Source organism: Galeopterus variegatus, unplaced genomic scaffold (assembly GCF_000696425.1).
Source record: "Galeopterus variegatus unplaced genomic scaffold, G_variegatus-3.0.2 Scaffold5699, whole genome shotgun sequence".
Lineage (NCBI taxonomy): Eukaryota > Metazoa > Chordata > Mammalia > Dermoptera > Cynocephalidae > Galeopterus > Galeopterus variegatus.
Genome location: NW_007731810.1, coordinates 44,911 through 60,858, shown reverse-complemented (window position 1 = coordinate 60,858; position 15,948 = coordinate 44,911). Strand labels below are relative to the sequence as shown.

The 15,948-nt window shown below is 38.2% G+C and overlaps 1 protein-coding gene across 1 annotated transcript in view; it reads right to left on the bottom strand.

Moving 5' to 3' along the window:
* TRPC6 (transient receptor potential cation channel, subfamily C, member 6) overlaps window positions 1–15,948 on the bottom strand; it is a 59,796-nt gene that overhangs the window by 38,105 nt on the left and 5,743 nt on the right. Inside the window, exon 2 of the mRNA XM_008589861.1 lies at window positions 12,236–13,010. Within this exon, the coding sequence (XP_008588083.1) occupies window positions 12,236–13,010 (775 nt within the window). The remainder of the gene's footprint in view (window positions 1–12,235; window positions 13,011–15,948) is intronic.

Below are 15,948 nucleotides of genomic sequence, written 5' to 3'. Positions count from 1 at the left end.
CCCCTCTCTCTCTCTCTCTCTCTCTCTCTCTCTCTCTCTCTCTCTCTCTCTCTCTCGTTTCCTCTCTCGCCATGTGATCTGCATGTACCTGCCACTTTCCATCATGAGTAGAAGCAGCCTGAGGCCCATGCCAGATGCAGCTCCCCCAGAATCGTAAACCAAATAAACCTCTCTTCTTTATAAATTACCCAGTCTCAGGTATTCTGTTATAGCAACACAAAACTGACTAATACATATAACCTAATGTTAACCAAGAAAACCTATTAGTTAGAGCTTGTTGTGTTGAAGGTGGATGATAATATCTCATTTAATCTTAATAATACTCTTGCTCAGTTATGTTAAATAGTTTGTCCAAAATCACACAGCCAGTGAGTGTCAAAATCAGGCTTTAATCCTAATCTGTCTGGCTCCAAACCCTTTGCCTTTGAGAATAAGTCTCTTCTTTGTAGTTGCTTTTCTATTTTGATCTTTGAAACAACTGGGGGACAAGTAGGGCAAATATCATTCCCATTTTTGCACATGAAAAAACTAAGATTTCCTTAAGTCACACATTCTCAGTGGCAGAGCTTGCTCTTAAATCCAGCTTTGCAGACTCCAAGACAGTTGCCTCCCCATCCTGAAACTACCAGTGTGTTGTAGAATGAAAAACATCCCTTAGAAAGATCAAGGAGGAAGATGCTGGAGAAACATGTGTGGTTCTGGATGTCATTGAATAAGGTAATATTTGGGAAAGTCCATGTGGAACACAGCTTTATACTGAATACGTGTATAGCACCTACTTAGGCTCCTCTCTGCAAATGATGCCAAGTGAACTTCAGTACAGTTCAGTAATATAGAACAGGCTACACATTGTTAACTGCAGGTCCAAACAGATTCTATAAAAGCAAATTGATAAAGCAAGTTATGTTTTAGCTGAGATCAGCTCAGGTACCTCCTAACAGGTGTCTGGTCAAATAGTGTAAACAGGTTTGCAAGTAAACGGCTTTGTCCCTTTCATAAAATAGTCAGTTAGGGTCCTGGGGACAAACCTGGAGATATGGAAGTGCATATGTTGTCCATGTCCACTATACTATAGTATAGTGGTCATAGTGTAGTGGTTATGAGTTTGGGCTTTTAGAGCTAGACATATCTGTAATCAAATCCCAGCTCTTCCACTTATTAGACATGAGACCTTAAATAAGTTAAAAACACTCCATGAAATAGGTGCTATTATTAAGTAACCAGTGACTTTTCCTTTAAAATTTACTCCCTGTCTAAATTGCTTGTTCTTTCAGTACATTTCCATAACTAACCTCCCATTCTGTTTCTTCCTATCTGCCTTTTAAGATAATGCCTCTGGCATAGGAATCCCAAGTTGTGTGCCTGAAGTGTTTTTGCAGGACCATTGGAGTTAGCTTGGCCCAATAAAAACCAGGCTAAACTGGTTGATTCCACAAACCTCTCTACTGAGCCCATGCAAACATCTGAGGGGTGATTTTTTGATGTCAGAGGCCAAAAAGTGCACTTCCAGATCCTGCTAATGCCACTATTTTCTAAACATGCTGAGGCATGCAAACGGCTTGCGCCTGTGCAGATCCGTGAAGAACTTCTTCAAACACTTTAACCAATCTTGATCTCCCACACCTCGCACCACCCCTAACCACTTCCCCATAAAGATCCCTTCCTTCCCAATGGGAAAAGACTTAGATGTATTTCTCCCATCTCCTTGCTTGGCTACCTGGCAAATAAATCTTTTCCTCTCCTGCAAATACTGGTGATTCGGTGTTTGGCTTTCTGTTGTGCACAGGCAGATGAACCTCATTAGGTTTGGTGACAATTACTCCCATTCAACAGATGAGAAAACTAAAGCTTAGTGAGATTGAGTAAGTGTTAAAGACATCATGCATGCAAAGACTTAGCATGATGCTAAGCATTTAGCAAGCATTCTATAAAATTTAACTTTTATTTTAGACCATCAAAGGCAAGATCTGAAAACAGGCCATCTCTTGACATTCATAAGATAATATAAAGCCATGACAGAATTTAATGCACTTGGCTTTTTTTTTTTATTTTGCATATAGAGCTCAATTGTAGAAGTATCCTTAGTCCTTTTAAAGGAAACAAAGTAGCAGTCAAAATCAATGCTCTCTAGCTAAGAAGGCACAGGTGAAATAAGATATTTTAAAAGAGGAGTATAATCCTTCAAGTGTGGGGTAACATTTTTTAGTAGAAACCATGTGGACTGAAAAAGTGAAGTGCAGGAGTTTTGTGGTAATATTTAATAGCTTAACCTAAAAAAATTTTCAAATTCACTGCTAATTCTCAAGACATATTCTTAAGCAAAAACACCTATTTAAAAAAAAAAGAGAGAAGAGAAAGAATAAGACTCTGCTTTTAGAAACACGTTTTTTTTTCAATTTGAAAGTCCTTCACAAATGTTTTTATATTTTAACTTTTCTCTAATTGGCGTGTAAACTCACTTAAAATAAAAAGTTGGCAGCAACTCATTAGACAGAATGCAGCACTGCGATTTTGGTACCTTGAAAGAAAAAGAGAAGCTGGCAGGTTGACTTAAATCTGGGTCATGTCTTTGGGCCACATACCCACACCACACGTTAATAAACTAGCAATGGGTGCTTGCCTATTAACCCTTCCATTGAAAAGAGATGACTGATAGTGAACTAATAAAACAGAGTTTAGAGACTATAAAAATAAACAAAAATATCCTTGTTAAAGTTAGCCTTTCGAACAGTTTTTTAAGTTGTATTTTACATGGTAGAAGAGATGTTATGATTTGTAATTTTAATCTCTGTCTCTTCTTTCTATATAGAGAATGAAACTTACTTCATAGAAATTAAAAGAGTGAGAAAAAATACACACCTTGATTCTCAGTAATGACCTGTATGGGCTTTGGAAAAAGGCAGACCTGGGTTTAAAACTAAGCTCAGCCACTTACTAGCTGTGTGACTTTGGACAAATGACTTAATCCCTTAAATCCTGATGTGTAAAATGGGTGTAATACTAGTACCCACTTCTTACAGTCACTGCAAAGATTATATAAGATAATGAATGCCAAGTTCCCAGTACAGGGTAGTGCTGATCAGTGGCAATTATTATTGCTGTTTTCATTATTTCACAAACAATATCCAGCTCTTCTCAGTCCCTCATCATAAAGCTATGCTAACAAATATAAAGGCATGATGGAATTCCTGGGTATCATCTGAAAATATATTGAAAATAAAACAATTATTCATTCATGCGTTCTTTCAATGAATATTCTATGCACAAGTGCTGTGATAGATACCACAGCATTACTAAGCCAGGAGTTTTGTAAAATGGGATTATGTACATGAAGATAAGTGTATATTATTATCCATATAGTGATGAACTGGTCAGCCATGCTTCTTGGGACCCAGTGTACCTCTGAGGCTTTCCTACCCCCCAGGATAACTCACTAAATGGCACATTGATCGTGTCATAGTTGACGTGGTAATGATTAACAACCATTTATAGGGCACCTACTATGTGGAGTTGTGAGGGATGCAAACATTAATCAGTCATTTTTATCCTTCCAAAAAGGTAAAAAGAAATGGGATACAATTTCAAAACAATAATTGAAGAAAAACATTTTCCTAGATGTGTCAGGTGCTACTGGCTTTTCCCGTGATGGTTACCACCAGCAGTGGCTGTTCATTTAACTTAATGTAGTGTTTGGTAACCAGCTTTTATCCTTCCCTTGGCATAGGAATTTTCTGGTCCTACTGCAGCTGTGAAGCTTGAACACCAGGGATGATGGTGAACAGGCAGTTTCAGGGGCTGAGGCCACACTTACCTTCCCTCTTTAACTGTTGACTTGTTTCAGACCTAAAATTCTGCCAGAAGGAAATTTTCCCTGCCCATATATATCAAGCATGATAGGAAATTCAAAGGTGAGAATACACACAGACACACACACACACACACACACACACCACTTGACTGCATGTATTTGATTCCATATCTGCCTCTCTTGAATAGATTCAAATGTCCTTCAGGACAAGGACTGTCTTACTCAACTTTGAGTCCCCACACCCTAACATGGTGTAAGGCACAAAGTCAGTAATCAACAAATTTTGTTGACTCATGTAAAGAAAATAACATGGCTGGGTGAAAATAACACCTGGATTTGAATTCCTGCTCTGCCACTTAATAACTACATATCTTGGACAGATTATTTTATGGCCTTCTCCTAATTTCTCCTAATTATGAACTTACATGCTGCTATATCATATGGTTAGAGTATAAATCACTTAAAATAATTTGTGAAGCTCAATAAAGGTACATTTCCTCCTTCCTCTTTGGTCGCTGTCCCAGCACTGTGCTTCTGGTGCTGTGACCCTGCCCATGCAGGCTACTTTGCATGAAAGTGACACCCTTTGTCATCCTGTTAAGGTCTGATAACAGCCACACCACCTCTCAGCTAACCAAAACTACCTTTTAACTCAGCCAGTTTCTTGGAGAATATTTATCTTTCAAACAATGCCAGACATTTTTGAACATTATACACCAGAACATAGCAACAGTTTAAAAACAGAAATGGCAGGAGTTTCTCTACCCTTCCTCTTTCTCAAAGTCAGCAGCTGAGACATCTGGAGGACCATGTGCATGTCTATGCACAGAAATCTAAAAAGACATAAAAAAGCTGGAAAAGCTCCAAAAAAGTTATCTATCCAGAATGACAGAGAAGAGGACAATCCCTGCTGTAAACAAGAGGTTGTTTTAGGGGGGATACGAGGGAACATTGTGTGCTCCTACAAACAACCTAAAATATAAACATGTATGAAAAAGCGTTTAGAGACATAAGTCATAGGTACATATTCAGATACTAAAAGGACATTAGGAATTTGGGGGAATGCATTTGTTGACAAGAACATTCTTGGTATTGATCTTCTTGTCTTTAAATTTGCTATCCTTTATCTGAGCTTAGATTTGAATCAAGGAGAGAAGCCAGGAGTTTTGTTCTCCTTCTTTAGTATCAAAACCAGTCAAAGTTCTGGCTTTTCTATTTTTTACTGATTTTGTGTTTATTGCCAACTTCAGGCTTAACCCAATTTTGAGCTTAAGGTGGCCCAGGTCTCATGCTATCAAAGCCTAAAAATTGATTTTTTTTAACCCATTTTCTTTAAAGATCAGCAACTCTCCAGCAAGGCCTACTGGTTTTCTTCTTGTTCCTGTAGCTCCATCTTATACTTCCTCTGCTGTGGTCTGGTATCATTTCTGCTTGGAGCTAGCTATAGACATGGTGATATCAGCAATAAAGCAATTTATTTGGCTTAGAAGATTCAAGAAACAAGGCTAAAATTGAGTGAGAAAATACAACTCCCCTGTGGACTATGTGTTATTACGGAAGAGGAGACTTAGAGAAGGTATATATTGAAGCTTACAAAATCTTTGTGAAAGTTCTCATTCTCTGACTGTCATGAAATAGATTAGTTGTCTTCAAACAGAGGTACATAAAGACTTTCCAAAAGCCTATAGAACATTGATAATTTTTAAGGAAATCAATTTCCGTATCTTCGGCTTTCCTAAAACTGATTTTCTTTAAAATAGATCTTCTGCTCCATTACAAAATAACTACCCACCCACCCATTCATGTGCCAAACAACAGAGAATCGTCACCCTTTAATGGTTAATCCAGGTATCTTAAACCCTGCAAGGCTTCCTGTATTTCCTGCCTTAATTCACATTTCTGTTGAAGATGAAGCTTGGAGATAGAAATGCAACACGTTGCCTCATGTTGAGATATTCCGGATTCAGATGTATAATGCAGTGTGGTCTTAGAAACAAGGATCACTTTTAATGTGATCCTTCATTCTCCAACAACTGTCAAAGAATGTGCCTCTCTTTAGTGAGAGTCCAGTAAAATTAGAGTATAGAAGGCATCAATAGGGAACTTGAGTACAAAAAATTGCTTTTTCATTTATTTAAATGTGATTCTTTTAAACTATTCTCAGTATTCATCTTTTACACGTACCATTAGCTAGAAAGAAAAGCATCTCAAAAGGCAAAGCAGAAAAAGTTAACGAGGATGATTCTTTCAAATAAGACTTGGAATGGTTTCCAGGACTCTAAATTTTCAAAGGACATTAGCTAAAACCCATGGATAAAACTTTCATGTGATTTCTTTCAGATTCAGTGTGTGTAATTCAGTAAGATAGTTATCAAATCACATCAAGAAACATTTTTTCCAACTACAATCAACCCTTTTCCCTTTTTATTCTATAAAATCTTTGATAATTTATATATCCTATTAACAAAGATTAAAATAACATGCTGGCTGCCTTATCAAGTAGTTTTTAGCTATACATATATATATATACATTTTTCTTTCATTAAATATATAGCAAAAGTGACTAATACCACTAAAAGCATGCTGCCTGCCTTATCAAGTAGTTTTTAGCTATACATATATATATATATACATTTTTCTTTCATTAAATATATAGCAAAAGTGACTAATACCACTAAAAATGCAGTCCCAATAAAAATTGCATGTCATATGTTTAAAATTTATTTTTCAAAATTTTTATATATTTGTTATTTTGAACTGGATTTAATTTATGTAGTTTTGATCAAATGTACTAATAAGAGTTGTAATGGTCACTCTTTCCAGAATATTTTCAATATCTAGAGGTTTATGATCACAAGAAATAAATTCTAAAATTTCAAATATAGATAAATGTGTCATAGATATACTTTTTTATATGTATGATATATATGTTATATACAATAATACTGCAAAAAGGTTGTGGAAAAATAGAATTGAAAGATAATACAAATCTTCCAAGAGCATTTTGAGGTACTCTCGTGTGCATATGTGTATGTGTGTATGCATATATATGTGTGTGTATACGATTATAAGAGACTTTCGAATAAAAAACAACACTAGGAATCACATAGGAAATACAAGGAAAGATGTAACTATTTGAACATTAAAGAAGACACTGTTCACTTATTTTCGAAATAGGTGATGATGGGTATCAAATCATTATAGTGTTTAGAGTCCACTGAATACATTTGAAAGAGCAATTTAAAAGTTCTATTTTTAAATGGCAATATGTACACCATGCAGAAATCATACCCCTTAAAACATTTAAACTTACAAAAGAAAAAAATTAGATGTCAATTTTAAAATGTGCAAATGAGCACAGAATTTTCCGAATGTATTTCTAGTGGAAAGAGAGCAAAAGAATGTGAAGACCATGGTCAGGGAGAACTCCCTGCAGGCAATGCTCTCTCTCAGGTTCCTGTGAGGCAGACCAGGCCTGAGATGGTCCAGCCTCTGCAATCTTCTCTGTTTCCTGAGACTCGAAGGGGCTTGAATTTAAAAAAAAAAAAAAAAAGACTAGAAGGATATGAGCTGGCACGTTTGCAGTGTATCCTTGTTTATTTCTTGGTGGCAAAATTAAGAATAATTTTTAAAATTTTCTTCATTTTTGTATTATTTTATAATATGGTTGTATATCACTTCAAAATAAGAAAAAAGAGGTTATTTTTGATGGGTAGAAGAAGCAGACATAGCAGGAAAGCTCACCTCCCAGACTCTAATTTCTCCAGCCCTGTTGGGTCCCACCCCATTGTAAACTGAGGCTGGGAGGCTGGGAACAGATTCAGTGTCACGGTAGCCATGGACAGTGGGAAAACATAGTTTTCCAAAGAGCTTACACACAAAGGCCGTGGCTGCTCCCCTCACGTGAGACTGTTCTTACCTCCACTGCCCAGACTAGTCTCAGAGAATAGAATATTGGTTTTAATGCTTGATATCTGGTGGAAGAGAAAACATAATGCTTTTTTGTTTTGTGTTTGTAAAAGGCTTTAGAAAAAAAAAAAGGCAAGAACTTCTCTTTCTCCTTAGGCAACACAAGGACCTTTCAAGTCAGGTTTCTAAACAGAAATACTACTGATTGTCAAGTTCTAGGATATACTTTAAAAAATACTTTTAAGACAGCTACTCTCTGCTGTGGAGATGACGGTATCCCCTTTGCCTATTTTTGCTTTTGTTGCCTGTGCTTCAGAAGTCTTCTCCATAAAATTTTTGCTTAGAACAACATCTTGGAGTGTTTCCCCTGTATTTTCTGCTAGTAGTTGTACAGTTTCGGGTCTTACATTTAAGTCTTTAATTCATTTTGAGTTGATTTTGGTATATGATGAGAAATGGGGGTCTAGTTTCTTTCTTCTGCATATGGATATCCAGTTTTTCCAGCACTGCTTATTGAAGAGGCTGTCCTTTCCCTAATGTATGTTATTGGCACCTTTTTCAAAAATCAGCTGACAGAGTGAAGAGGCAATCAGCAGAATGGGAAAAAAATATTTGCAAACTATTCATCTGACAGAGGATTAACATTCAGAATATACAAGGAACTTAGCACAGCAGCAAAAAAAAAAATAATAATAATAATGATAATGATAAGTAATAATCCAATTTAAAAATGGCGTAATAACTTCGTATAGCATACATTATACGAAGTTATACGAAGGCACAGGATGTCTCCCCAAGCTCATACTGGAACTTAACCCCCAGTATGGTGGAAGAAGATGGGTGATTGGATCTCAAGGACTGTGCCCTTGTGAATGGATTGATCCATTCATGAAGTAATGGATTGATGGCTTAATGGGTTGTCATGGGCATGGTTCTGATGGCTTTATAAAAAGAGCATGTGAGAAGGTTAACTCTCTTGCTCATGCCATCCTCACCATGTGATGGCCTTGGTCACCACAAGACCCTGTAGAGAGTTCCCACCCAGAAAAGGGCCCTCACCAGATATGCCCCCTGGATTGTGGACTTCCCAGCCTCCAAAACTGTAAGAAACAAATTTCATTTCTTTATACATTGCCCAATTACGGGTATTCTGTTATCAACAGAAAATGGACTAATACAATGACAAATGCTAGCAAGGATGCAGAGAAAAGTGAACTCTTATACATTGTTGGTGGGAATGTAAATTATGTTAATTAGTACAGCCATATGGAAAACTGTATGGAGATGCCACAGAAAACTATAAATAGAACTACCATATAATCCAGCAGTCTCATTGCTGGGTATTTATCCAAAGGAAAGGAAATTAGCATACCAAAGAGATATTTGCACCCCCATGTTTATTGTAGCACTATTGAATTAACCATCTGTCCATCAACAGATGAATGGATAAAGAAAATATGGTATATCTTCACAATGGAATACTATTCAGTCATAAAAAATGAATAAAATCCTGTCAATTGCAGCAACATGGATGAGCCTGGAAGACATTATGTTAAGTGAAATAATTCAGGCACAGGAAGAGAAATATCACATGTTCTCACTCGTGTGAGAATTAAAATAAAAACAAGTTGAGCTTATAGAAGTAGAGAGTAGAACTGTGGTTACTAGAGGCTGGGAAGGGGAGGGTGGAGGAAGGACAGGGAGAGGTTGGTTAAGGGATACAAAAATCACAACTAGGTAGGAAAAATAATTAAGTTCTGGTGATCTACAGTAGTGCTAGGCATCTATAATTAACAACAATTTATTGCATGTTCTCAAATGGCTAGAAGAGAGGAGCTCAAATGCTCTCATCACAAGGAAATGATAAATTTTTGCAATGATGAATATGCTAATTACCCTTATTTGATCATCCCACATTGTATACATCTACTGAAATATAACTCTGTACTCCATAAATATGTACAATGTGTCAATTAAAAAATAAATAATTAAAAATAAATAAATAAAATTGCCACCCTCTTTGAACAGTAAACTAACTTAAATTTGAAAATGACTTTTTTTTAGTGATTATGCATCTTCATGCAGCGGGAGGGAGGTCTGGGAGGAGTTGGGTGGGGGACATGGGGAATAATTGCTATTTGTGGTAATGGACTTGCTGATAGTATTGATCTGATCATCACATCTTGGGCACAGGTAGAGAGTCAGTTTTGTGCCCCATGAAAATGATTTTTTAAAAGACATTAAGAATAATATGCTATAAAGAGACTTTTGTTTTCAGAGAGATTTATCGTCTCTTTGCCTTTTAACCTTCACAGAGGCAGGGCATTAACAATGGCAGCTCCCATTTAGAGGAGCTAAGTAACTGCTGAAGACAGTGGCACTAATTGAGAAATCACGAATGGAGGGAAAGTACTTCATCCATATACCTCACACTTACATGAGCAGAAAAAACACGTGTGATGAACAAATAAAGGAATGTCTGGATCTCTAAATCCTCATAATCCTATGGGGGTCTCCACACTTTGCAAAGCACTTGGGGGCAATGAAGAGTTCACATCCTGGTTAGACAGGATTCTCTGAGCCACTGGCCTGCACCTCACTCCATGAGGTCATGCCTAACATAATGGTTATTACACACAGGTCTTTACTCTCCCATTAGATTACAAGCTAATTGAGGGCAGGATTATTGACTGAATGATCTTTGTATTTTGCATGTATCTCCATCCTCATCTTCAGCTATTCCCAATACAATATTTGATACAAAACAGGAACTTTGTAGGCAAGTGAATGAATGAACAAATAAAGAATGTAATAACTTTCAGTGGTTCAGAGCAAGTGTGTAAACAAGAACACAATAAAGGAAACTAAAATGTTAAAGCCTAACCAGCGAGATGACCAAAACTTAAATACAGATTTTAAAAAATATTAATCAGATTTCAAAGAAACTGCTTTGACGTGAACCTGGCAAAGTTCCCTGAAACACTAAGTCCTAGGAGTCAAGTGAAAAGTAGGAGGGAATCTGAGACAAGGTTAGAAAGGATGAGTTGCTCGTGCTGCACTCTTAGCTCCAGGTAGCCAGAGGAAAAGCACCTTCCTCCATCGTGGAAGCCAAGCACATACTGAGCATCTCAGCAGCCATTTACCTTCTCCTCCCCTCCCTGGATAGATAGGACCTGAGGATAAATGGGCCCATGACATCCCACACTGGGATGTAATACTGTTCTTTCAGTAACAGTGGCACCAAGAAGCTTCCCAGGAGAGACTGGGCTGCAATCTCCCTAGGCTTGGAGAGTAGAGACAAGCTTTCTCACAGCATATAGGCTAGAGAAAAAAAAAACAAACTGTATATATTCGTGTAAGACACTGTACTCTATGAATCAGATGTGATTCCAAGCCACATATAGTTTAGTAAAGGAGAAAAGCACATCATATACAATGATAATGCACGGTAGGACATTATGAGCACTATAAGATAGGTCAGATAACCCATGGAGGGAGTTTAGAGGTGTGTGTGGGATGACCTTGGGCTAGGAACCTGAGTTTTCATCCTTTCCAACGTCCGTTCTGTATGGACGCAACACAGTCCATACAGATAAAAGCAGCATCTGACTATTTATCTCTCCAGATTCCTTTCATTAAGAGATCGATGGCTCAACGTTCTATGTGTCTGCTTCTTTCATATCTACAACTTTTGCTTTTGCTGTTACCCTGACCTAAAAACAGCAGCATCTGACTATTTATCTCTCCAGATTCCTTTCATTAAGAGATCGATGGCTCAACATTCTATGTGTCTGCTTCTTTCATATCTACAACTTTTGCTTTTGCTGTTACCCTGACCTAAAATATATTTTCCTCATTCTCTGCCTTCCAAAATCCTACTCATTCTGCCATATACAACTGAAATGTCATCTCACATGTAATTTCCCTGAAGCCTAATAGGAATTAAATATTGCTTTCTCTGAATTTCTCCAGCACATTTCCCATACCTCTGCCTAGTACTTTCGTTTTGCATTATCCCATATTTATTCCTGAATGCATCAGTCTCTCAAGTCAAACTGTGACTTCCTTAAGTTTGTTCATCTTTTTGACCTCAGCAGCATCTATTACCATGCTCTGAACATAAAAAGTAGCATTTTATAGAAGAACTCGGGTTTTAGAGTGCAGCACACCTGGATTCTGATGTCAGCTGTGTTATTTACCAGTTGTTGATCTCGGGCCTTACTTAACCTTTCTATACCTCCATTTCTCCATCTGAAAAGGAACTAATCATATCTTCTCAAGGTTGTGATAAGGATTACACATACCAAAAGTAAAATATCTTGTAGATAGTAAAACACCACTAAACGGTAGCAGTCACAGCTTTTACTACAATAAGTATAATAAATAACCTGTTGAATAGACATATAAAATCACCAAGTGTCCTCAGTAATCAGTACAGTGCTGAGCACATCATGGAAGCTTGTAATACAACTTGACTTTGACTTGTGGAGGGTGAGGTTCCTATTGTTAATGACCTACCTTGAACTCTTTCTCAATGTTGGCCAGAACTGCCAGCTCATTGCTAAGTTCTAAAGCCGTCATGACTGGATCTTCACTAGACAATGACAGGTAAGATGGACTTGCCAGGCCTTTATAGGCATTAATCCTAGATCTGGAGTGGCTAAAGGAGTCATGCTTTTGTTTCTGGTTGCATTCACTGCACTTGCAGAAATAATCATGAGGCCGTTCAATCCGAGCACCCTTCCGCAGTAGGGTGTGCACAATTTCATATTCCTGGCAGTGGGCAGCCAGAATGATTGGAGTCACATCATGGGAGAACCGTGTCCCATCTTCATCATAGGCATAAAAATCATCTTGCTGGAGTTCAGATTGGCTAGGGCTGGTTGCTAACCTCTTGCCTTCAGCAAAAGCTGGATGACTGAGAATTGCTTCCACAATCCGAACATAACCTTTACTAATAGCTAGAAGCAAGGCATCCCCAACCCGAGAAAGGTTTTCTTTCTTGAGAAGCAGCTCTGTAATTTCCAGGTGCTCGTTGGCCACTGCCAACTGCAGGGCATTCTGGCCCATGTAATCCACACAGTTAACATTGAGGGAGAGGCATTCTTCAAGCATCTTGCGCACCACTGGGATGTTGCCATATTCTGCTGCATCTAAAAAGCGTTCCTCCTCAATAGATAGACTTGTTGAGTGATCATTAAACATGTATGCTGGTCCTCGATTAGCTAACCTTCTCCCCTTCTCACGGAGAACTGTCTGCCGCCGATGGGCCAATCTGTTGTCGGAGCCCCGGCTGCAAAAAAACAGAAAGATTGTGAACAAATCATATTAAGAGTGTTTTAGTGTGCTGAATGAACTGCCATTCATCTAATGCAATCCTCAAATATATTAGATATTGTCTCATCCTCTCTAGACCTGCTACATTATAAAATAAAGATGCATTAATTTGTTAATGAATTCTAATTACTTCTCCTTTAAGAAAGCCAAGCACTTTTCAAAGTTTAACACTCCAACTTGTGGAGGAGTCTGGCAATTGCCATAATCTCTCTGTGCCATTTACAGAGAGATTAATACTAGGGTATTTCAAAAAGTTAATGGAAAACTAGAAATTAAAAGATAATACGAATATTTCCACAAACTTTTTGAAGTTTCTTATATGTTTTTCTCAATCATAGATGTGTTGAGAAACCTCATATGTGTTTCTCAACCACAGATTGGTATAGATCTATGAAAGACAAACTCTCCTGCCCATAATCCATATCTAAATATGATTAAGAGTGTGAAACTACTTTCTGAAAAAGTAGAGACAATAGCAAATCCACTCAAGTCAACACATATTTATTGAGTCTCTCAAATGTCAAGGCCAGGGACTATATGAGTATATTTCAAAAAGTTCACGGAAAGATTCATATTACCTTTTAATTCTATTTTTCCATGAACTTTTGAAGTCCCCTTGTATTAGGCCCTGGAAAATCAATAGTGCAAAAAAAGATACCTTTCTACCCTTACAAATATACCTTATAGTCTACAGGGAGAAATGGGCAATTAGCACACTGCCTTGTTATCAGTTATTCGTCATGATGAGCCTATAGCAGGGGCATCTTACCTGGCTTCTGAGAGAAAATGACATGCTGACAATAGAGATGAGTAAGACTCAGGTGACTGTGTTTGGAAGACTGTGACAGGGATCAGGTGCAAGTGGAATGCCTTCTCCAGCAGAAGGACCCACTAGATGCTAGAGCAAGACTTTCATTATCACGGACAATAATGTTTGGACTCTGTTGTCCTAAAAAATCACTAGAAACTTGAGAAGACGGTGACCAAGGTGCCAGGTGGGAAGAAGAAACATTACTGTGATGGAGACCATGGTCAAAACAGTGGCCAGTCTCCAATGTAGGCCTTCAATCTGTGACAAAGAGGGAAAGTGACTCTTCCTCTGATCAAAATGTTACCATGGGGATTTTTTTTTTCCTTATTGATTCTTAACATTATGTTTTAAGGTCTTTTTGAGCTTGAAGGATTCTCATTAAAAGTAGAGGTTCAAGCCTTATCACTATCACTAACTGGGAATCCTTTAAAGAGGGCAAGTTCTCACAGAATTAGGGAAGGTCCAAGTTATGAGGGATCCTGAAAAGACAGAAAAAGGTATGACAGATGAGGATTGTTTCCTCTCCTCATAAGTGTTCTAAGGGTCATCTCTATTTCTAAGGGTCATCTCTATAAAGACTGTCACAACTTCCAAGTAGAAAGAGAACAAAAATGGATCCAAAGTCCCCATAAGCCATCTTCCCCTCCAATGTCGCCAGATCTAAAGAACCTAAATCTATTTCCCTGCTAGCCCTTATCCATCTAGACACCAAATGTCTAGACAATGTTGTTGGTGGCAGTGTGATGTCCAGCAATACAAAAGAGACCAGTAAAATCAGAGCAACTCACAAATAGATTTTATGGTTCTCCAAGGTGCTTGAAGAGTATGTTGCCATATTCACAAATATTTTTCATAGATTTTCACTTAATGACTGTTCCTCTGGCTATCCAAGGCCTCTTCAAAACCAACTAAACCGACGTTTTATTAAAGACTTAACTTTGTGCATTTAAACAGTGACATCAAGGGCTACCAGCCAGACATATGATGTGATACAAATAATTTCTAAGATGGATCTTTAGATTATGCATATGTAACTTTTATTAAGTAATTAGGGAATGGTTTCTATAATTATCTTGTTCTGTACAGCTATTATTTTGGTTTTTACTCCATGTTTAATTTTATCAAAGTTATATATGTGCATATTTTAAGGACTCCATAATCTTGTTACAAAAACAGCAGGCCCTTGTCTCTCATTCTCCTCATTTCCTGAGCCCCAGAGTCAATAAATTTTAATTCAACTATTTTAGCTGTTATTTAAAAATTTAAAGCCTGAGCTTCCGGTCAAGATGGAGGAACAGACAGTCCCCAGCATAATTCACTCCCTCAAATCAACCAATTTACAACTATAAAAAAGCAACGACAGCCAAGCTGGGGCCTCTAGAGCTCAGAGGAAGAGGAAGAGAGATGTATGGAGTTCATGAAGGTGGGAGAAGCCACAGTGAGAGAAAGAAAAAACTGCTCTGACCATTTCAAGCTCTTGCTGTGTCCAGGCTGGAGCTGCTCAGCGCATGAAGCAGGAGCTGGCAAAAGCCACAGCTGTGCCCTTCAGATGAAGTTGCTTGGAGGTGGCAGGGGAGAAGAGGGCCTTGGTGGCCCCAGGACAGCAAGACCACTAATAAGGTTCCCATGGATCCACATAGAAGTGAGAAGCCACAACAACTGAAAAAATGAACCACTCAGACTCTGGTGAGTCATTGCAAGGGACCAGCCCACAACCCATCCCATGGGAAGTGTTTGCAGTACGGGTGGTGGGGGAGACGGGCCCACTGGGAGAACACTGGGGCATAGCAAGGTCAGCTGATCTGCACCCCAATCACAGTAGGACCACTCAGGGGAGACTGGTCAGGAATATAGAATTGCATGGGGTGCAGCTTGATGAAAAGACTGAGGCCCAGAACAAAGTTTCTACACAACCCAGATGTACCGAATCTCTCGAGAGCAGAAGTACCTATAAAGTCAACCATTAAAACCTGAGCTGCACAAAAAGCCTTCTCCAGGGAAAAAACCTTCTGCAGAGAACCTGCAACAAAGCAGCAATTTAGCTCAACCACAGAGCTCAAGTACTGGTCCCCACAGGAAGTTC